The 23703-nt window shown below is 41.8% G+C and overlaps 1 protein-coding gene across 4 annotated transcripts in view; it reads right to left on the bottom strand.

The window, feature by feature from the left end:
* Window positions 1-17931, bottom strand: part of LOC129812865 (zinc finger protein DPF3-like) — a 46004-nt gene extending 28073 nt beyond the window's left edge. For 2 of the 4 annotated variants that reach the window (XR_008753084.1, XM_055864805.1), the window contains exons 1-2: window positions 17851-17903; window positions 1681-1785 (exon numbers count right to left, since the gene is read on the bottom strand). Coding sequence is in view for 3 of the 4 variants with exons in the window: in XM_055864805.1 (XP_055720780.1) it covers window positions 1681-1785; window positions 17851-17882 (137 nt within the window). In the remaining variant the exon portion in view is untranslated. Of the gene's footprint in view, window positions 1-1680; window positions 1786-17850 lie in introns of all 4 variants that reach the window. The other 2 variants (XM_055864806.1, XM_055864807.1) reach the window with 2 other exon arrangements.
* Between the last annotated feature and the right edge of the window lie 5772 nt (window positions 17932-23703).

Raw genomic sequence — 23703 nt, forward strand, 5'->3', positions numbered from 1 at the left:
ATGTGCTTGTGGAAAACATTACAGTGTTGGTATCGGCTACATTCTGGAAGCATACTTCCACCTCTTCACCCTCTCTCCTGATCGGTCTGCATACAATCAGGGATGGAGGATTAAGGGCTGTCCCCTAGCAACCAGCAGAAATGCAAATGATGATTACAGTCAACCGTTAATCATGTTAATCACCAGGGTCAATCAAAGAATCAAACAAACACTATTCTCAGGATCTTTACTCACTGATTGGAGTGGCTCTACCATGGACAAACAATGTGACTTATTTGAATATCGTCGTCCGTGTGATGCTTACATTGCTCTGTGCAGAGACCGAAGTGACTTTCATATAGCCTAGCGTCATGACCTTTGGGCTGCTGGGACGGTCACATGACATTCTACACAGTAGTGAGCTTTGGTTTCTATTTAGGGCGCTGAATCAATGAAGGGGATGATTGGGTTAGGCTAGGGCATCACAACAGGAATGTGTTCAAAGACTCATGACTAACGTATACAGATTTACAGACAGTACTATCATCATCAATGACCCTGTAGTTTGAGAAGCTTTTATCAATGCCGGTGATAGTTTGGCAGCCCCTTAGGATGTCAATGTTAATATTTGCTGTGAAAGGAGGAAATTTCACATTCAAACCTTCAGTCTCTGCCACATGCGGTAATTATCCTGCTTAATTAATCAAAGCAGAGCCTCTAGCACACAGACAGGTTTGATTATATCAAATGAGGATGAATATTGAATCTAAGACAGCAACATTTGCCTCTGCAAAGGTCTACCTAGTTGGGCCTGCCACTGGCAGACAGCTTCTTGAACATGGCAACAACACATATAGCTGTAATTAATTTTCACCACATGTTCTCAATTACAATACCCACAGGCAGCCATTTTGATAAGACAAACACTTAATGGAGGCGCTTTAGTCGCAGCTCTCCCAGCCTTGATCAGAGAAGAGACATGCTTAGGCCGAGCAAAAAAGCCAAAATCTGCCTTCTCTCCTTATCCTACGACCCTATCCTCTTTCTCCCTAATTAGACAGCTTCCAGCAAATAAACAGACATGCTTGGAATGTTGTCCCTCACATAAAAGAAGGCTCCGCAGTTCGAGAAAGCCACAGTGTTTGAGGATTCTGGGAAAGAGCCTGCGTTTGTGGTTGTGAAGAGTAAACAGTCCCAGGTACACAAGGCAAGGAGAGCGCATGAGAGAGCGTAAGAGAAGTCACGAGAGAGAGAGAGAGAGAGAGAGAGAGAGAGAGAGAGAGAGAGAGAGAGAGAGAGAGAGAGAGAGAGAGAGAGAGAGAGAGAGAGCGAGAGAGAGAGAGAATGAAGCTTAAAGACTAGCCTAACCATCAGATAGGATGGCATATTGGAAAAATTATCATGTTATCAACTAACAAAGTCAGTGAGTAGTGATTGGCATTATTAATGTTATTCTAGGCCTTGTGGAAATGTCAGAGCAGTGAGATCACACGTGCATTCAAAGGTTATAAACCTGGCCTCAAATTTTATTAGTCACATGCTTCATATACATGTGTAGACTAACAGTGAAATGCTTACTTAGGGGCCCTTCCCAATAATGCAGTGAAAGAAAAGAGAAAGAAAAGTAATATGACATAATAAAAGTAATAAGTTCACAATCAGTAATGATAAATTGTCTATATAGACAATGGGTATCAGTACCGAGTAGTGTTGTCAGAATACCAGAATTTTGACTTCGATACTGATACCAGGTTTAGTATCACGATTCTCGATACCATCACAATACTCGATACCAAATCGATACCACTGCAAAAAAAGAAGGCATATTAACCAAAGTCACAAAATGGCACTTGATCCAGACAGATAAAGTCAGCTACTGCTCTGTTCAATTGTAGGGGCATTTTATGAGTTTAATATCATTATATTTAAAAAAAAATTATATCAACATTTATCAGAGACAGCCAGGTATGCATTAATGAATGAATTATACAATCAATTTTTGTTTGTTTTAATCAATCTAACGACATAACAGTAATAATTGATTTGAATAGTAAATCTCTATTGATAAATTGGATAAATCAAGATGTAGCCTAGGCCTATTCATGCATAGACTTATAGACCTTGTTTTTCCGATTTAATTGGGATACAGATGACAAACCTTTACATATGCACAATTGAGAGCATCCTGTCGGGCTGTATCACTGCCTAGTACGGCAACCGTGCCACCCGCAAACGTGGAGCTCTCCAGAGGGTGGTGCAGTCTGCCTAACGCATCACCGGGGGCAAACTACCTGCCCTCCAGGACACCTACAGCATCCGATGTAACAGGAAGGCCAAAAAGATCAAAGGACAACAACCACCCGAGCCACTGCCTGTTCACCCCGCTATCATCCAGAAGGAGAGGTCAGTACAGGAGCATCAAAGCTGGGACCGAGCGACTGAAAAACAGCTTCTATCTCAAGGCCATCAGACTGCTAAATAGCCATCACTAGCACATTAGAGGCTGCTGCTCTATATACATAGACTTGAAATCACTAGTCACTAGTAATGTTAACATATTTTGCATTACTCATCTCATATGTATATACTGTATTCTATTCTACTGCATCTTAGTCTATGCCGCTCTGACATTGCTCGTCCAAATATTTATGAAACTGTTCAATAGTTTGCGGTCACTTAGAAATGTCCTTGTTTTTGAAAGAAAAGCAATTTTTTTGTCCATTAAAATAACATCAAAATGATCAGAAATACAGCGTAGACAGAGGTCAACCGGTTAATCGGAATGGCCAATTAATTAGGGCCAATTTCAAGCTTTTATAACAATCGGTAATCGGCATTTTTGGATGCCGATTATGTTCGATTACATTGCACTCCACGAGGAGACTGCGTGGCAGGCTGACCACCTGTTACGCGAGTGCAGCAATGAGCCAAGGTAAGTTGCTAGCTAGCAAACTTATCTGATTGTTTTTTATAACTCTTAACATAATCACTAGTTAACTACACATGGTTGATGATATAATTAGTTTATCTAGCTTGTCCTGCGTTGCATATAATCAATCCGGTGCCTTTTAATTTCTCATCGAATCACAGCCTACTTCGCCAAACGGGTGATGTTTTAACAAGCGCATTCACAAAAAAAACACTGTCGTTGCACCAATGTGTACCTAACCATAAACATCAATGCCTTTCTTAAAATCAATACACAAGTAAAAAATTTTAAACCTGCATATTTAGTTAATATTGCCCGCTAAAATGAATATATTTTAACTAGGGAAATTATGTCCCTTCTCTTGTGTTCTGTGCAAGCAGAGTCAGGGTATATGCAGCAGTTTGGGCCGCCTGGCTCGTTGAACTGTGTGAAGACCATATCTTTCCAACAAAAACCGTAATTAACTTGCCAGAATTTGACATAATTATGACATACCGTTGAAGGTTGTGCAATGTAACAGCAATATTTAGACTTAGGGTTGCCGCACGTTCGATAAAATACAGAACAGCTCCGTATTTCACTGAAAGAAATGTTTTTTTTTTTTTTTTAGATGATAGTTTCCGGAATTGACCATATTAATGACCTAAGGCTAGTATTTGTGTGTGTTATTATATTATAATTAAGTCTATGATTTGATAGAGCAGTCTGACCCCCCCTTGGGTTGTGCCGTGGCAGAGATCTTTGTGGGCTATACTCAGCCTCAACTGTCGAGATTAGGCTGGCAATACTAAAGTGCCTATAAGAACATCCAATAGTCAAAAGGTATATGAAATACAAAATGGTATAGAGAGAAATAGTCCTATAATAACTACAACCTAAAGCTTTTTAACTGGGAATATTGAAAACTCATGTTAAGGAACCACTAGCTTTCATATGTTGTCATGTTTTGAGCAAGGAACTTAAGTAAGCTTTTTTTACATGGCACATATTGCACATTTACTTTCTTCTCCAACACTGTTTTTGCAATATTTAAACCAAATTGAACATGTTTAATTATTTATTTGAGACCAAATTGATTTTATTTATGTATTACATTAAGTTAAAATAAAAGTGTTCATTCAGTATTGTTGTAATTGTCTTCATTACACACACACACACACACACACACACACATATATATATATACAGTATATCACAAAAGTGAGTACACCCCTCACATTTTTGTAAATATTTGACTATCTTTTCATGTGACAACACTGAAGAAATTACACTTTGCTACAATGTAAAGTAGTGAGTGTACAGCTTGTATAACAGTGTACATTTGCTGTCCCCTCAAAATAACTCACACAGCCATTAATGTCTAAACCGCTGGCAACAAAAGTGAGTACACCCCTAAGTGAAAATGTCAAAATTGGGCCCAAAGTGTCAATATTTTGTGTGGCCACCATCATTTTCCAGCACTGCCTTAACCCTCTTGGGCATGGAGTTCACCAGAGCTTCACAGGTTTCCACTGGAGTCCTCTTCCACTCCTCCATGACGACATCACGGAGCTGGTGGATGTTAGAGACCTTGCACTCCTACACCTTACGTTTGAGGATGCCCCACATATGCTCAATAGGGTTTAGGTCTGGAGACATGCTTGGCCAGTCCATCACCTTTAACTTCAGCTTCTTTAGCAAGGCAGTGGTCATCTTGGAGGTGTGTTTGGGGTCGTTATCATGTTGGAATACTGCCCTGCGGCCCAGTCTCTGAAGGGAGGGGATCATGCTCTGCTTCAGTATGTCACAGTACATGTTGGCATTCATGGTTCACTCAATGAACTGTAGCTCCCCAGTGCCGGCAGCACTCATGCAGCCCCAGACCATGACACTCCCACCATCATGCTTGACTGTAGGCAAGACACACTTGTCTTTGTACTCCTCACCTGGTTGCCGCCACACACGCTTGACACCATCTGAACCAAATAAGTTAATCTTGGTCTCATCAGACCACAGGACATGGTTCCAGTAATCCATGTCCTTAGTCTGCTTGTCTTCAGCAAACTGTTTGCGGGCTTTCTTGTGCATCATCTTTAGAAGAGGCTTCCTTCTGGGACGACAGCTGAGCACTGACAGGCTGACCCCCCACCCCTTCAACCTCTGCAGCAATGCTGGCAGCACTCATACATCTATTTCCCAAAGACAACCTCTGGATGTGATGCTGAGCACGTGCACTCAACTTCTTTGGTCGACCATGGCGAGGCCTGTTCTGAGTGGAATCTGTCCAGTTAAACCGCTGTATGGTCTTGGCCACCGTGCTGCAGCTCAGTTTCAGGGTCTTGGCAATCTTCTTATAGCCCAGGCCATCTTTATGTAGAGCAACAATTATTTTTTTCAGATCCTCAGAGAGTTCTTTGCCATGAGGTGCAATGTTGAACTTCCAGTGACCAGTCAGTATGAGGGAGTGTGAGAGCGATGACACCAAATTTAACACACCTGCTCCCCATTCACACCTGATACCTTGTAACACTAACAAGTCACATGACACTGGGTAGGGACAATGGCTAATTGGGCCCAATTTTGACTTTTTCACTTAGGGGTGTACTTACTTTTGTTGCCAGCGGTTTAGACATTAATGGCTGTGTGTTGAGTTATTTTGAGGGGACAGCAAATGTACACTGTTATACAAGCTGTACACTCACTACTTTACATTGTAGCAAAGTGTCAATTCTTCAGTGTTGTACCATGAAAAGATAGTCAAATATTTACAAAAATGTGAGGGGTGTACTCACTTTTGTGATATATATAGTATAAATAAATTAATAAAATAATTGTAAAAAAAAAATCGGCATCGGCTTTTTTTGGTGCTCCAATAATCGGTATAGAAAAATCAGAATCGGTCGACCTCTAGTAGAATTGTTAATGTTGTAAATGACTATAGTAGCTAGAAACAGCAGATTTTTAATGGAATATCTACATAGGTGTACAGAGGCGCATTATCAGCAACCATCACTCCTGTGTTCCAATGGCACGTTGTGTTAGCTAATCCAAGTTTATAATTTTAAAAGGCTAATTGATCATTAGAAAACCCTTTTGCATTAATGTTAGCACAGCTGAAAACTGTTGTTCTGATTAAAGAAGCAATAAAAAACTGGCCTTCTTTAGACGATTTGAGTATCTGGAGCATCAGCATTTGTGGGTTCGATTACAGACTCAAAATGGCCAGAAACAAAGGACTTTCTTCTGAAACTCGACAGTCTATTCTTGTTCTGAGAAATGAAGGCTATTCCATGCGAGAAATTGCCAAGAAACTGAAGATCCCGTACAACGCTGTGTACTACTCCCGTCACGGAACAACGCAAACTGTCTCTAACCAGAATAGAACGAGTGTGAGGCCCCGGTGCACAACTGAGCAAGAGGACAAGTACATTAGAGTGTCTAGTTTGAGAAACCGACGCCGCACAAGTCCTCAACTGGCAGCTTCATTAAATAGTACCCGCAAAACACCAGTCTCAACGTCAACAGTGAAGATGTGACTCCGGGGTGCTGGCTTTAACAGTTTCAACATTCCTAAATGCTTTATCACATTATTTAAGTGTGTTAACTTCTGTGCGGCATGAGTGGGGAGCTGACGTGATGCAGTCCAGACTCCCAGTGAAGGCTAAGAGGAGCAGGCACAGTGCTTTTGCTCTATAAGGGGGACATCAGCAGCACTGATAGTTGATCCGTGAGACACATTTGACAGAAGTACCAAAAGTACAAAAATGTATGTTCTAGTATCGATTTGATTTAAAGAACTATTTAGCAGTCTCATGGCTTGGGGGTAGAAGCTGTTCAGGGTCCTGTTGGTTCCAGACCTGGTGCATTGGTAATGCTTGCTGTGCAGTAGTAGAGAGAACAGTCTGACTTGGGTGGCTAGAGGCTTTGACAATTTGAGGGTCTTCCTCTGACACCGCCTGGTGTAGAGGTCCTGGATGGCAGGGAGCTCAGCCCCAGTGATCTACTGAGTTGTACGCACAACCCTATGTAGCGCCTTGAGGTCGGATGACAAGCAGTTGCCATACCAAGCGCTGATGCAGCCAGTCAAGATGCTCTCAATGGTGCAGCTGTATAACTTTGAGGATGAGGGCCCGTCCCATACCAAATCTTGTCAGACTAAGGAGGAGACTAAGCACGCACCCCTGAGGGGTCCCCGTATTGAGGGTCAGTGTGGCGGATGTGTTGATGTCTACCCTCAACACCTGGGGGGCAGTCCATCAGGAAGTCTAGGATCCAGTTGCAGAGGGAGGTGTTTAATCCCAGGGTTCTTAGCTTAGTGATGAGCTTGGAGGGCACTATGGTGTTAAACAGTGAGTTGTAGTCAATGAACAGCATTCTCACATAAGTGTTCCTCTTGTCCAGGTAGGAAAGGGCAGTGTGGACTGCAATAGAGATTGCGTCATATGTGCATCTGTTGGGGCGGTATGTGATTTGGAGTGGGTCCAGGGTGTCTGGGATGATGGTGTTGATGTGAGCCATGACCAGCCTTTCAAAACATTTCTAGGCTACGAGGTGCTACGGGGTGATAGTCATTTAGACAGCTTACCGCTGCGTTCTTGGGCACAGGCACTATGGTGGTCTGCTTGAAACATGTAGTAATTACAGACTGGGTCCGGGAGAGATTGAAAATGTCAGTCTAGACAGTTGCTAGCTGTTCAGCACGTGCTCCAAGTATGCGTCCTGGTAATTAGTCTGGCCTTGTGGCTTTGTGAATGCTAATCTGTTTAAAAGGTCTTACTCACATCGGCTACGGAGAACATGAACAGAGAGTCGTATGGAACAGCTGGTGCTCTCACGCATGGTTCAATGTTGCTTGCCTCGAAGCCAGAATAGAAGGCATTTAGATCATCTGGTAGGCTCACGGCTGGGTTTTCATTTGAAATCAGTTGTAGAGGATGGTCGAATTAACACATCTGCAATAAGAATACACATGGACCTCTTCACTGGCCAGAGAACAAAGGAAAGGGGAAGCACTCCCAGCAGTCGTCCTTCCCTTCTTCTGCTCATCTTACAACTCTAGTCTACATCAAAGCTCCTCCCATCAGCAGCAAGGGTATTCAGACTTCTGCCAGAGACATGGACACAGCTAAGTTCTGACGAAGAGTGATGATGACAAAGACTTAGCCAAAGAACTTCTCCATTGGAGGACAATACACTGCATGAAAAAGTGCAACAAAGAATTATTTCCTCAAGCAAACTGCGTAAACAGACTGAAAATAACATGGCTAAATGTGTTGAGATGTGTGTAATGATTTTTTTTTTTTTTATGTGTGTGCTTTTCTGACAATTAACAGCCATTACCCTTACACCCAAACAGTATACGGTTTGATATCTGTGCGATCAGTCTTCAAACAGGCAGTGGAAGACATTAGTGTACAAAGGATCCTCTATTTAAAGTTGAAGTCGGAAGTTTACATACACCATAGCCAAACACATTTAAACTCAGTTTCACAATTCCTGACATTTAATCCTAGTAAAAAATTCCCTGTCTTAGGTCAGTTAGGATCACCACTTTATTTTAAGAATGAAAAATGTCAGAATAATGATTGAGAGAATTATTTATTTCAGCTTTGATTTCTTTCATCACATTCCCAGTGGGTCAGAAGTTTACATGCAATGCTACCAAATACTAATTGAGTGTCTTTAAATTGTTTAACTTGCGTCAAACGTTTTGGGTAGCCTTCCACAATAAGTTGGGTGAATTTTGTCCCATTCCTCCTGACAGAGCTGGTGTAACTGAGTCAGGTTTGTAGGCCTCCTTGCTCGCACACGCTTTTTCAGTTCTGCCCACAAATTTTCTATAGGATTGAGGTCAGGGCTTTGTGATGGCCACTCCAATACCTTGACTTTGTTGTGCTTAAGCCATTTTGCCACAACTTTGGAAGTATGCTTGGGGTTATTGTCCATTTGGAAGATCCATTTGCGACCATGCTTTAACTTCCTGACTGATGTCTTGAGATGTTGCTTCAATATATCCACACATTTTTCCATCCTCATGATGCCATCTATTTTGTGAAGTGCACCAGTTCCTCCTGCAGCAAAGCACCCCCACAAGATGATGCTGCCACTCCCGTGCTTCACGGTTGGGATGGTGTTCTTCAGCTTGCAAGCATCCCCCCTTTTCCTCCAAACATAACGATGGTCAATATGGCCAAACAGTTCTATTTTTGTTTCATAAGACCAGAGGATATTTCTCCAAAAAGTACGATCTTTGTCCCCAAGTGCAGTTGCAAACCATAGTCTGGCTTTTTTATGCGGTTTTTGAGCAGTGGCTTCTTCCTTTCTGAGCGGCCTTTCAGGTTATGTCGATATATGACTCGTTTTACTGTGGATATAGATACTTTGTACCTGTTTCCTCCAGCATCTACACAAGGTCCTTTGCTGTTCTGGGATTGATTTGCACTTTTTCCACCAAAGTAGATTCATCTCTAGGAGACAGAAGGCGTCTCCTTCCGAGCGGTATGACGGTTGTGTGGTCCCATGGTGTTTATACTTGTGTACTATTACTTGTACATATGAACCTGGTACCTTCAGGCTTTTGGAAATTGCTCCCAAGGATGAACCAGACTTGTGGAGGTCTTGGCTGATTTCTTCTGATTTTCTCATGATGTCATGCAAAGAGGCACTGAGTTTGAAGGTGAGCCTGGAAATACATCCACAGGTACACCTCCAATTGACTCAAATGATGTCAATTAGCCTATCAGAAGCTTCTAAAGCCACAACAATTTTCTGGAATTTTCCAAGCTGTTTAAAGGCACAGTCAACTTAGTGTATGTAAACTTCTGACACACTGTAATTGTGATACAGTGAATTATAAGTGAAATAATCTGTCTGTAAACAATTGTTGGAAAAATTACTTGTGTCATGCACAAAGTAGCTGTCATAACCGACTTGCCAAAACTATAGTTTGTTAACAAGAAATTTGTGGAGTGGTTGAAAAACGAGTTTTAATGACTCCAAACTAAGTGTATGTATACTTCCGACTTCAACTGTATGTGAACAATTGATTAAAGCATGACCTGGCATAAGTCACAGAACATTGCAGGCAATGAATGGGGGCTGACCCAGCCCCAGGAACTATCCCCTCAACCCGAGCTCTCCTGATAGGGAGCCTCACCTCTGAATGTGTGAACATCAATCCTTGTGTTCGGACAGCGACCAGCCGTATGGTTGACCAAGGACTACCACGAGCAGGGACCTTGAGATACTGGACTATTGAAATGGTTTGGTCTGGACTCTACACCATGGAGAGTTCGCTGAAGACCGTTGGTTCCAGACAGGATATACTTAAGAGTATCCAGATCAATCTCAGCAATCTTTTCTGCGATTTGAATGCGAGCGTGCAACCTATTACTTTTATGATTAATAGCTATACTTATCATATATAATCCCTGCCTAGTTTCGTTCTGAAATATCAATAATAACTGTTTGTGATTTATTCTCTTTAGTACATAATTTTGCCATCACAATCTTGATTATTCATTCATCCTGTACATTCATTGCTTTACCCTGGTTATTTCTAAATAAAATCTCCTTTGTTTTTGTAAAATATATGTCTCCAAGAATGCATTGCCTTAGCAAGAAATTATAAAATAATTGTAACTAACTTATAGCAAGTGGTACCGTTAATAATTTCACAGTAATAAGCGTACACACTACCTTACGCCATGATAGTTTGCAAGCCCTGCCACATCCAATGAGCTTCAGAGCTGGAGTAGTAGGATTCGATCATAGTCCAGGTCGTAGCGGAATTTCTTATAAGCGTTTGGACTACAGTCCTACTTCTTAAAAAGCGGCAGCTCTCGTCTTTAGCTCAGTGCAGATGTTGCATGTAATCAATGGCTTCTGGTTGGGATATGTACTGGAGGTCGACCGATTAATCGGCTTGGCCAATTAATTAGGGACGATTTCAAGTTTTCATTACAACCGGTGATCGGCATTTTTGGATGCCGATTATATTGCATTCCAACGAGGAAACTGCATGGCAGGCTGATCACCTGTTGCGTGAGTGCAGCAAGGAGCCAAGGTAAGTTGCTAGATAGCATTAAACTTATCTTGTAAAAAACAACCAATCTTCACATAATCACTTAACTAGACATGGTTGATGATATTACTAGGTTAACTAGCTTGTCCTGCGTTGCATATAATCAATGTGGTGCCTGTTAATTTATCATCGAATCACAGCCTACTTTGCCAAACGGGGGATGATTTAACAAAAGCCCATTCGCGAAAAAGCACAATCGTTGCACGAATGTACCTAACCATAAACATCAATGCATTTCTTAAAATCAAAACACAGAAGTAACATTTTTTTAAACCTGCATATTTAGTTAAAAGAAATTCATGTTAGCAGGTAATATTATCTAGGGAAATTGTGTCAATTCTCTTGCGTTCATTGGACGCAGAGTCAGGATATATGCAACAGTTTGGGCCGCCTGGCTCGTTGCGAACTAATTTGCCAGAATTCTACATAATTATGACATAATATTGAAGGTTATGCAATGTAAAAGCAATATTTAGACTTAGGGTTGCCACCCGTTCGATAAAATACGGAATGGTTACATATTTCACTGAAAGAATAAACATTTTGTTTTTGAAATGATCGTTTACGGATTTGACCATATTAATGACCTAAGGCTCGTATTTCTGTGTTTATTATATTATATTTAAGTATATGATTTGATATTTGATAAGAGCCGTCTGACTGAGCAGTGGTAGGCAGCAGCAGGCTCGTAAGCATTCATTCAAACTTTACTGCGTTTGCCAGCAGCTCTTAGCAATACTTGATTCACAGCGCTGTTTATGACTTCAAGTCTATCAACTCCTGACATTAAGCTGGCAATACTAAAGTGCCTATTTGAACATCCAATAGTCAAAGGTATATGAAATACAAATAGTCGACGCATCATAATTCTTATAGTAACTACAACTTAAAACTTAACTGGGAATATTGAAGAACAGGGAATATTTAACCACCAGCTTTCATATGTTCTGAGCAAAGAACTTAAATGTTACATGGCACATATTGCACTTATACTTTCTTCTCCAACACTGTGTTTTTGCATTATTTAAACCAAATTAAGCATGTTTCATTATTTATTTGAGACTAAATAGATTTTATTTATGTATTATATTATGTTAAAATAAAAGTGTTCATTGTTCATTCAGTATTGTTGTAATTGTCATTATTACATATATATATATATATATATATATAAAAATCAGCCGACAATCGTTATCAGCTTTTTTTGGTCCTTCAATAAATCGGTATCGGTGTTGAAAAATCATAATCGGTCGACCTCTAATATGTACGTCGGCATCGGTGAAATAACCAAAATATATCACAGTATTTAAAAATATTAAATAATAATAACAATTTACAGTATGATGGAATTTTTAAGTTCTAAATTTGCGGCGTGATTTGTGCGTGACCCTAGGGTAAAAACACATACATTCGAAGTGATTTCAATGGCTTTCTCCATTCTGATTGTTTTGTACTGTTCAATTCAACCAAAAATAATTTTCTGCATTTCCTGCACTCAATTGAGATAATTTCCACACTGCCACGTAGGGCTGCACGATACAGGCAAACAATCTAGGCCATATTTTTAACCAAATGTTGCAATTGAGATTTGACTTGCGATTTAGAGCAAAACACTTGGGTGAACTGTTAGAATCATGGAAATAGAATGATTATTCTAATTCTATAGTTAGAACATAATAGTGGCCACTTTGAATACAGTGTTTACCATTACAACGAATGAAAATGCCAGGGAGGAATTATTGTGACAGGGTAGGCACCAAAGTGTTGGTAAGTGTTTCCTAGGGGACCCTATAATCTTTGGCTATATTAAATGTTGTTTTCTCTTAGCAACTTCATATAGCTAACACATTAATCCTTTTTTATTTTACCTTTATTTAACCAGGTAGGCCAGTTGAGAACAATTTGCATATTCCTCTTTGATTTAGAAGACACTGTTGCATAAACAACATGCTGATTTAGGTCTACACCACAGGTGTCAAACTCATTCCACGGGGGGCCGAGTGTCTGCGGGTTTTCGCTCCTCCCTTATACTTGATTGATGAATTAACATCACTAATTAGTTAGGAACTCCCCACACCTGGTTGTCTAGGGCTTTATTGAAAGGAAAGACCAAAAACCTGCAGACACAAGGCCCTCCGTGGAATGAGTTTGACACCCCTGGTCTACACCATCACTAGTATTAAATCAGGCTGCATAGCTAATTATGTTTGCTCTGACTCAGTACATTTATTAGCTAGCTAGCTTGCCAGCCAGCTAACTAGCGATTAGCAGCTAACATTTAGGCCCAACTTGCTAAACTATCTGTTTGAAGATGTAAGAAACACAAACGAATAGTGTAATTATAGAACACTAGTTGATTTATATTAAGAAGCATAGTGAAAACAGTATTGTCGACGTCAACATTGTTCCATCTGCTGCATTGACCATGCAGACTGAACGGAAAAACAAATGCGCTCCTTGAGTGACAGGGGGCGGGGCTAGGTCTGTGTGGAAAGCCATGGAGAGAGATGACTTCGGTAGAGAAGTAAACTATAAAAATGGATGTTACACACGGTGTAACATATTTAACAAACCAAACATTAAAATACCATCATAGAAGGTAAAGTAAAAACCCAAACCGGCCCGTGCATCAATACCGGTATATCATAAAATACGGTATACCACCCAGCCCTACATGTACGTATGGTCACTGTGAGAATGGCATCATCGATGCACTTATTAATGAAACCGGTGACTGATGTAGTAAACTCCTCAATGTCATCGGATGAATCCAGGAACATATTCTAGTCTATGTAGCTTAGCATCCGCTTCATCGAACCACTTCCGTATTGGTACTTCCTGTGAGTTTTTAAGCAGGCATCAGGAGGATAGAGTTATGGTCAGATTGGAGGGAGAGCTTTGTATGTGTTTCTGTGTGGAGTAAAGGTGATCTAGAGTTGTGTTTCCCTGCATTAAAATCCCCGGCCACAACATTGGTCAAAGGTAGAATTATCCACGATTAGACCAGAAATAGATTCCACTTGTGACCGATGTAAGCAGGCTCCTGCTACTTTACTGCCATGTTTTGGACATGCCCGAAATTTAAAGATTTATGGATATCAATTTGAGAAGACTTCTAAGATACTGGAGAGACCTATGAAACCTTCTGCCTGTATATCATTTTACGAGTGGCACCTCCTCTAAACAGTTATATAGCAAACATGCTGTCATTTACTAGTCTTCTAGCTAGATGTCTTATACTATTTAAGTGGAAGGATCAGTTTCCAATGGATAAAGGAAGGCATGCAACACCTCAAGCTAGAGAAAATGCGCTGCTCCATTAGGGGATCTGCAATTACATTTTATAATAGCTGGCTACCGTTCCTATCCTTTGTAGAAGACATGGTCCCAGCTAATTTCACAACTCCATAAACCAACACAAATTAAAACTTGTATCACTATTTTTACTCTTCTTTACTTTTTGTTTGATTATATTCTGTTTTTTTCTTGTAGTACTCAAATTCTATATCATGCCTGCTTTATTTAGGGTGGAGCATGGGGGGTTGGTGTGGGTTTGATCTGGTACGGGATACATGTGTGTTATTCCCTCTACCTGTTCTGTCTGTATTAAGAATAAAAAATCTAATTAAAACTGAGAAAAATAAGGAGGAGCACTAGGAGCACCTCCTCTGGATGAGCATTTTCTTGTTTGCTTATGGCCCTACACAGCCTCTGAGCAGCACAGGAAATTTTAACATGTCATGGCACCTCAATCATGTTTCAAGATTGTAACTGCTGTATGGCATACGTGTGTTGTACCTGTTAACAATACAATCATTAGGCTACAACTTAAAAAGTGCTGGCCCTAAATGGGCCTAAAACTACCCCACAAATTACAGTAGCCATTATCTTGTCATGTGAATCTGAATGCTGTACCTAGATCACTTCCGACAAGCTTCAGTGGAGGATAATGTGTCTGACAAAAAAAAAACAGCCAGGGGATAGAAAAACAAGCAGCGAAAGGAATGTTGATAGCTCCCTCAGTTATGAGGTGTTAACTGTCTCAGTTTCCTGCCCTCTTTCATTCGAGTGCACTGCCCTCAGTGCCCTGAGCAGCAGGTGCGGTGGCCTAGGTGAGAGATCTCTCTAACACTCATAATGAGTGACGAGCATCAGCGTCTGAGAGTACAGGAGGTGAGCGAGGCCCTGCTAACACTTACTCATGTCTTTGCTCTCTCTATTTTTTCCCCCTCTTGCATAAGTTATTTTTTTCAACTGTTTGTTTTTTAGGGCCTTTGTGACATTGAAGTGGTTGGAAGGTTGTTCCAACTGTAAAAAGACATACCACAGCTAACCAGACAGACACTGTGTGCAACTGAGCTACAGTAAGGATAGGCCTACCTCAAAAGCATACACACTATCTTACAGATGTGAGTGAGGGGGGGAAACCAAAAGCAAATCTCTTGGCTGCTGGGGCCTCCTCTATCAGTGTGCTCCTGTCAACGGTCTGGGGTGTCATATCTGTGCCCAGCCCTTAGTGTGAGCATTACGTAAACACACATTTTGCATAAAAGAGAATGACCTCTCAACCCACAGTTTTCAGGAGGCCAGGCAAGCGATCTGCAGTAGCTTAAATCAGAACATAAATTCCATTGTCTTTTACACTACATTTGAGGAACCCCAAGAGTTTTAGCTTAGGGCCTATGAGGGCTGGAGTTACAGTTAGAAGCAATCTTGTTGTCTTTACCTTGATACTCTACAGGCTGACAAAGGGCAATAAAAAACAAATTTTTCAGAATACCAATTTTCTTCAGATACTTCTGCCTTTTGCGATCGGTTCAGGCAAATGTCTTCGCTCTTTGCAGGTGCATCTGAGCTTTACAGGAAGCCATAACTGCAGCCCTGCAAGAGGGGAGGGTCTAGAGAGAGACTGTTTCCTATCGAACACATCGACTCTAGCAAGAAAGCCATTTCACAGTCATCTTGATAAAGAATACCAATAACACACATGGCCTGTGCACATACAGACTCAATATTTTGAGTTCCATTTTATCAGTAGCTTGAAGAGCCTCTTGTCCCTTTCCATCACTCTCCCATGCATAACACACACACAGTGTGGGAGGAGCAACACTTTGGCTACACCCACGATTGCCATATCCTTCTCTATAACAAAGCCAAGAAGACTCCAATTCATTTGCCTCATCTCAAAGGAGAATACTCTTGATGAAAAAAAGGTCAAACTGGTCCACATGAGCAACATCCAATTAGTGTCAAGTGTGACTAATTATAATCTGACAAATGTGTGAGATGAAGTCTGAAACCCGAAACAGTAACTAATTATAGCAGATTGAAACACTTCATTAAGCACAGCTTATAGCGAGGAGACATTATACATGTTAAAACCTCTAGGAGATGAAGAAGCAGCCCATTCAGGCAAAGTAGAATGATTAGGTTGATCTTGTTGGATACAAGGGTAAAGTGGTTTAAAGGAAATGAGTCCCACAAAATTGATAAAAATGGCACAGTCTCAAACTATGCTACTTTGTGCCAACTGGGAACCACCACAGCCATGAAATTAAACAAGACCATCCTTTATGCTCGTCAGTGGTAGAGCTCTTCAAGCTCGTTTATGTAGTCGTAAGCGTAAAATAATGATGCATCTATACGTAAGTGGTGGGCGAGGAGCACGCTTCCCTGATCCTGTAGGGCCCGTGGGGGTGCCAGGGTATCTCTACAGAAGAGCAGATGGGTCTCCTGCCTTGCTGCCTGTGCCCAACACTTCCTCCTGGTCAGAGCATGTCCTGGCAGATGGGCCCAGGATCATGGACCTGGCTAATCTGCACCAGTCCTCCACTTAAAGGCACAGTCAAGTTACATCCCTTGTTCTTCACCTCCAGAAAGCCTCACCATCTCTAATGCACGTTCCAAAAGGTCTGGTTATACCTTAACTGTCCTACAAACAGTCTGTCAGTGCTCAAACATGGGTAGCAACAAAGAAATGACTTACCAGTAGGCCTTGTTTGTATTTCTCTGAGAAAATGTACATGAGGTGGCAACATCACTCAATAGAAACTTGCCTAAAAACTTCTAAATTGGCAACAAAAAAAAAAAATTTGTTGCTAATATATATATATATATTATCTGACAATATAAGCTCTAATAGAAAAAAATGGCGTCACGGACAAAACAGGATAAATACTGTTGACTCATTGGTGAGCACACAGAGGATAGGATAAAACTTAAGTAACTGCACAGGCGCTTTACAAAATGCATAGGGCTATTTCCAACGGAAATTCCGGGGCTCGCATTGCTGTCACTTCGCTTTCGGGCGGAAAGGCATGCAAATGTAAAATGCCTCCTGCCTTGCTCTACCTACCGGGTCCTGGTCACGTCTGCGCTCAGCCAAAGTTGACATCTCGACAATACACACCAACTATAAAAGACTCGGGATGTCAATGTTATTCCGGAAATATGTCAAATTCTTGCAATCGTCTTTCACTCGTCCTCGTAATAGCAGAGTGCATGTTGAAACACTTTTGTGCTAAATTTTGAAGTAACGTTCAGATATATTCAAGAATCGGTTCAAATGAGTCAATAAATGATCATGTTGAGGTTACAGGCCTAAAACGCAATTATTATGACACATGGGATAATCCACATATCACACATAAGATTGTAAACCATAATATGCAGAGATGTCTAATAAACTAAGCAGTCTACTTCGGTGAAAGCACTGACACATTAATTCGGCTCAGCAAGTAGAAATACACAAATTGTTACGACAGCATTATTCCCTCATTTGCACGCGTCTTGTATTTGCTTAAAAGTACGGTTCCATGTAATTCAAGTATTGGCAACAAAGTAACACAACAGAATTTAATCAATTTGTTAATTTACTTACGCTTTAAGTGGGTTCTGAATGACAGCCGCCATTTTGCTACACTGTAACGCAATATCAGCGTCTTGCAGTTCTGAGTGAAACCTACGAAAAACCAACCAATCAGGGCTCGGGGTGGGTCCATGAAGGTTTTGTTACTTTAATTTCCGAGGCAAAACGGAGAATGAAAAAACGAAAAAGGTCTGTATTTCGTTTTTCGTGTTTTCGTCTCTGAATTAGAAAAACGAACATCGGAAATCAACTTATTTTCTCATATATAATGTCAGAATTTGACATTAAATAATGGAAAACAAATAACAACATCTATTATTGCATTTCTGATTTTGGTTTTGTTCACACCTGGAAGTACACGCCCCCTTATAGAATATTCATGATTCTTGGGGGTTGTGTTTACAGCCTCGGCTGTCAGCACAAAGAAAATATTAGACTGTGTGAGTGTGACAGGAACGTATTATGAAGTTAGCATGCCAATATAACAAACTCAACAACAACTGAATAAAGTTGTATAATCCACAAAAATCTTGAAAACCCCCCAGGCAGACCAGTCATTAGTGGTAATGAAAGTCTGACAGAACCCATCTCTAAGTACATTGATTACTTTATTAAGCCTTTTCTGATGTCACTTCCAGCCTATCTTCAAGATACCACAGATGTGTTGAACAAAATTAAGGAATTGAAGAATATAGGTACAGCTTCCTTTTTTAGTGACCATGGATGTGGAGTCTCTATACACCACCATTGAGCATCAACAAGGTTCGGCAGCGATGCACCATTTCTTGAGTACCGGGCCTGAAACTGAGATGCCTCCTACAGAATTCATTGTATCACTGACTGAATGGACTCTTTATCATAACATCTTTATCTTCCAGGACCGTATTTTTAAACAGGTCAAAGGATGTGCCATGGGAGCTTGCTACAGCCCTTCCTACGCTGGTTTGTACTTGGTTAAATGGGAAAATGACTTCATTTTGGATCCTTCTAATAACCATTTCTTTGACCGGATTATATGGTGGGGACGCTATATTGATGATGTTTGCCTGTTTTGGTCCGGCTCAGAAGATGAACTTATTTCCTTCCACCAATACCTTAACAGCATTAACCCTAACTTCAAACTAACTATGGAATACAGCAAGGATAACATTCATTTTTTGGACCTCGACATTAGTAAAAATGACAAAGGTTGTTTGCACACATCAATCTTTAGGAAGCCTACAGATGGGAATACCATTCTGAGGGCAGACAGCTTTCACCCCAAAAGGCTAAAAGAGAATATTCCATATGGCCAATTCCAAAGAGTCCGCAGAATTTGCGATCAGGAAACAGACTACAGTGTCAAATCTGCTGAATTGGAGAATCGCTTTTTGGATCGGGGCTACAGCGTTCAGGTCCTGAAAGATGCAGGTATAAGGGCTGGATTACTTGATAGATGTAGTATCTGGGATCTACATCTGTTTATATTAGTTACTATGCTGTTACTAAGCAGTGATTATTACGACAGTGTTACGTTACTACACCTAATAGGAAATGCACATGCGCACGAGTGTGCCCAAGAACTGTAGAGCACGAGAGGTTTTGACTAAAGGAAACCCAACTGTACTCCCGTCTCCTGCCTTGTTATTTCTCCACAACACAAATATTACAGTGGCGACGAGGTGATTCAACTTCTTTAACGGACATTGCTTGAAGGGAAGAATGTTGCGTGAGTAATGAAACTCAAAATAATTATGTAATTCGTCAGTTATTTTTTATTTTCTTTCGCCAGTAAAAAACGGCTAAGCACTGCTAGCAGATACAGTGTTCAGGAGCTGCCAAGTAGCAAGACTATTGGAGTCCAGAATAGCGACACTGCCCTCTGGTGGTAAAATAAAAATAACTGTCATTGAACCCATTGAAATTAGGCGATCTCAGTGGAGAAATATTATCAAGAAAGAAAAAAAAAGGAAGAAGGAACGTAACACGGTGTGTACATTATTACAAATGAGTGCAGTGAACGAAGAAATTGCAGAAACTTCTGAAGTGAAGAATTAGATGACAATTAAGGAATACAAGGAATAAGGAAACTGAACAATTAACTGTGAAAATGGCAACCATTGGTCGAGTACCAGAGTTTGAGTCTACAAAAGAGGATTTTGATTCCTATTTGGAGCGTTTTGAGCGTTGGCTGGCTGCAAATGAAATCAAAGATGAAAAGAAAGCAGACGTATTTCTCAGTGTTTTGGGTCCAACTGAGTATGGATTGCTGAAAGGTCTCATTGAACCAATAAAAGCAGTGGAGTTGAACTATGCAGAACTGACTGAAACTCTTTCAAGGCATTTCAAGCCTAAGCCAATTCTCATTGCAGAACGTTTCAGATTTTACCAACGTCACCAGAGTCAAGGGGAAACCGTGGCAGACTACATCCTTGCTTTGAAAAGGCTGGCAAGTACATGTGAGTTTGCACAATTTCTTGATGATGCTCTTCGAGACAAGTTTGTATGTGGTCTCACAGGTGAAGCATATCACAGAAGGCTTCTGTCAGAGAAGGACCTGACCTTTCGGAAAGCCTGTGATATCGCACTTGGACTCGAGCTTGCCCACAGGGATACTATTGAGCTATCGGGATATGCAGAACGTCAGAAAGGTGTTCACAAGGTCAGTGATGCACGTGGTGAAAAAGGCTCACAAAAGTCACACTTTTCTCAGTTCCGTCCTCAAGGTTACACAAGAAAAAAGCAGCCCACATCTCAAAGGTCTAAGCCAACTTGCTACAGATGTGGGGGAGATAATCATCAGCACAGTGAACGTCGATTCCAAAATGTAAAGTGCCACAATTGTGGAAAGGTTGGACATTTACAGAAAGTGTGTAAAGCCTCAAAACGCACAGCAAGAGCGCACAAAGTGTCAGACGCAGCACAAGAAGAGGAAGGTACAACTGAAACAGTATTGGAACTGTTCACAGTGTACACAGCTCAACAACAAAAAGATGGAATCTATCTCAACATGGAGTTAGCGGGAAAACCAGTAAAAATGCAGCTGGACACCGGAGCGTCTGTATCTCTGGTTCCAGAGAGACTCTACAAAGAAAAACTGAAAGAGTGCCCTCTTCAGCCAGCGTCCATCCGCCTTTCTTCATACACTGGTGACACTATTCCTGTGTTAGGGCAGATTCAGGTACCAGTCCGGTATGAGGGGAAGGAGTGGACGCTACCGCTTGTCATTGTTAAAGGAGAAAAATCAGCCTTGCTAGGCAGAAACTGGCTACAAAAGATCAAGTTGAACTGGGGAGAAATCTTCAGTCTGAGAAAGGACAAACCAGTGAGTCAAGCTACACACTAACATGCTGGAGAAGCACAAAGAACTTTTCAAAGATGGCTACGGCGAAATACAAGACTTCACAGCAAAAGTCAGAGTGCAAGAAGGAACCAAGCCTATCTTTCACAAACCACGTCCAGTTCCCTATGCTCTTAAGGAAGCAGTAGAGAAGGAACTGGACCGCCTACAGAAGAATAACATAATCACGAAAGTAGCGAGGAGCGACTGGGCCGCTCCGATTGTTGTAGTCCCAAAGAAAGACAAGACCGTCAGAATGTGCGGTGACTACAAGGTCACAGTAAATCGCTGCATACTACCAGAGGAATATCCACTACCAAACGCTGAAGATCTGTTTGCCACTCTAGCTGGTGGGAAGGTTTTCAGTAAGCTGGACCTGGCATTCGCTTATCAGCAACTGAAGCTGGATCCGGAGTCAGAACAGTATCTGACCATCAATACACACAAGGGGCTATTCAGATTCAATCGCTTGGCCTATGGAATCTCGACAGCTCCAGCGATATTCCAACACACAATGGATCAGATCTTGGACGGTATAGACAACATTGTGTGCTTCATGGACGACATCCTCGTGTCAGCACCAACCATTGGAGAGCACCTTGTAGTGCTGGACAAAGTGATGTCAAGACTGGAGAAATACGGAGTGAGAATGAAACGCAAGTGTGAGTTCCTCCAGGACTCAGTGGAGTATCTCGGATACAAGATTGATGCACAAGGCCTGCACCCAACCAACAGCAAGGTGGAAGCAATTGTAAACGCACCAGCACCCACAAATATCTCAGAGCTGAGGTCATTTTTGGGGCTCCTGAACTATTACGGAAAGTTTGTGGCAAACTTGTCCACATTGTTGCATCCGCTTCACCAACTGCTGCAGGCCGATACAAAGTGGAATTGGTCCCCACAATGCGAAGAAGCATTCAAGACTTGCAAACAGCGTCTGCTAAAGAGCAAGTGGCTTGCCCACTACAACACAGAGATGAAGCTGAGACTCGCGTGTGATGCATCTCCATACGGAGTAGGAGCCGTCATCTCACATGTTCTATCGTCAGGTGAAGAACACCCTATTGCATTTGCATCACGGACTCTGTCACCAAGTGAGAAAAATTATGCTCAAATTGAGAAGGAAGCCCTGAGCATAATATTCGGAGTGAAGAAGTTTCACAAATACCTGTACGGAAGGAAGTTCCAACTGCTGACAGATCACAAGCCTCTGTTGGCCATCCTTGGACCAAAATCAGCTATACCAACCCTTGCAGCACTTCGAATGCAACGTTGGGCTCTGATATTGTTAGCCTACGACAACGAGATTGAGTACAGACGATCCAGTGATCACGCAAATGCAGATGCACTATCAAGACTACCATGCAATAGTGACTCCGACAGTGAAGATGATAGAGCAGTCTTCCAGATCTCTCTCATTGACGAACTGCCCATATCTGCTTCAGACATAGCAGAGGAAACAAGGAAAGATCCAGTGCTTTCCAAAGTCTTGGACTTAACATTAGGAGGTTGGCCAAACTTCGTAAATGACGATAAACTTCGTCCATTCATCGACAAGAAAGACCAGTTGTCCACTGATCAAGGATGTGTTCTATGGGGATCAAGGGTGGTGGTACCTCAAAAATTCCAGAGGAGACTGCTATCTGACCTGCATGAGGGACATCCAGGGATCACTCGAATGAAAGCACTCGCCCGCAGTTATCTGTGGTGGCCTGGACTGGATCAGGACATTCAACAGCATGTAGGCCACTGCTCACCTTGTGAAGCTGTTCGCAACAAGCCTGCTGCTGCACCTCTTCATCCATGGTCCTGGGCTGCGACACCTTGGGAACGCATCCATGTGGATTACGCCGAGATTGACAAGCAACATTTCCTTGTTGTCGTCGATGTCCATTCCAAGTGGATGGAAGTGTTCCCTACTCAACTGACCACAGCTGAGAAGACCATCAATCTTCTCAGACACCTGTTCGCATCCTTTGGACTAGTCAAGGAGCTCGTATCGGACAATGGCCCTCCTTTCACGTCAAACGATTTTGAAATGTTTCTCAAGAACAATGGGGTAAGGCACATCCGGTCACCACCTTACCATCCGGCATCAAACGGAGCAGCGGAAAGAGCCGTGCAAACCTTTAAGAAGGCCTGGACTAGACTCGAGGTTCAGTCTGTGCCCACCCACCTAAGGCTTCCCCGGTTCCTGTTTACTTACCGTAACACACCACACACAGTAACGGAATGTACACCAGCTGAACTGTTTCTGAGACGCCAACCACGTACCCGCCTGACATTGTTGAAACCAGACTTGTCAAGCACTGTGGCAAAGCACCAGCTACAGCAGAAGAAAGCTCATGACAGACACTCAAAGACTGTCAGAGAATTCAAAGAGGGAGAGAGGGTGATGGTACGTGATTTCAGACACCCCAAGAGCCTGTGGAACTCAGGTGTGATCTTGCAACGCAAAGGACCTTTGACTTACCAAGTCCAAATTGGTCATCGCCAGGTCAACGTTCATGTGGATCATCTGCTACGGTCCAACGCCCCAGCAGAGA

This window comes from Salvelinus fontinalis, chromosome 16 (genome assembly GCF_029448725.1).
Source record: "Salvelinus fontinalis isolate EN_2023a chromosome 16, ASM2944872v1, whole genome shotgun sequence".
Lineage (NCBI taxonomy): Eukaryota > Metazoa > Chordata > Actinopteri > Salmoniformes > Salmonidae > Salvelinus > Salvelinus fontinalis.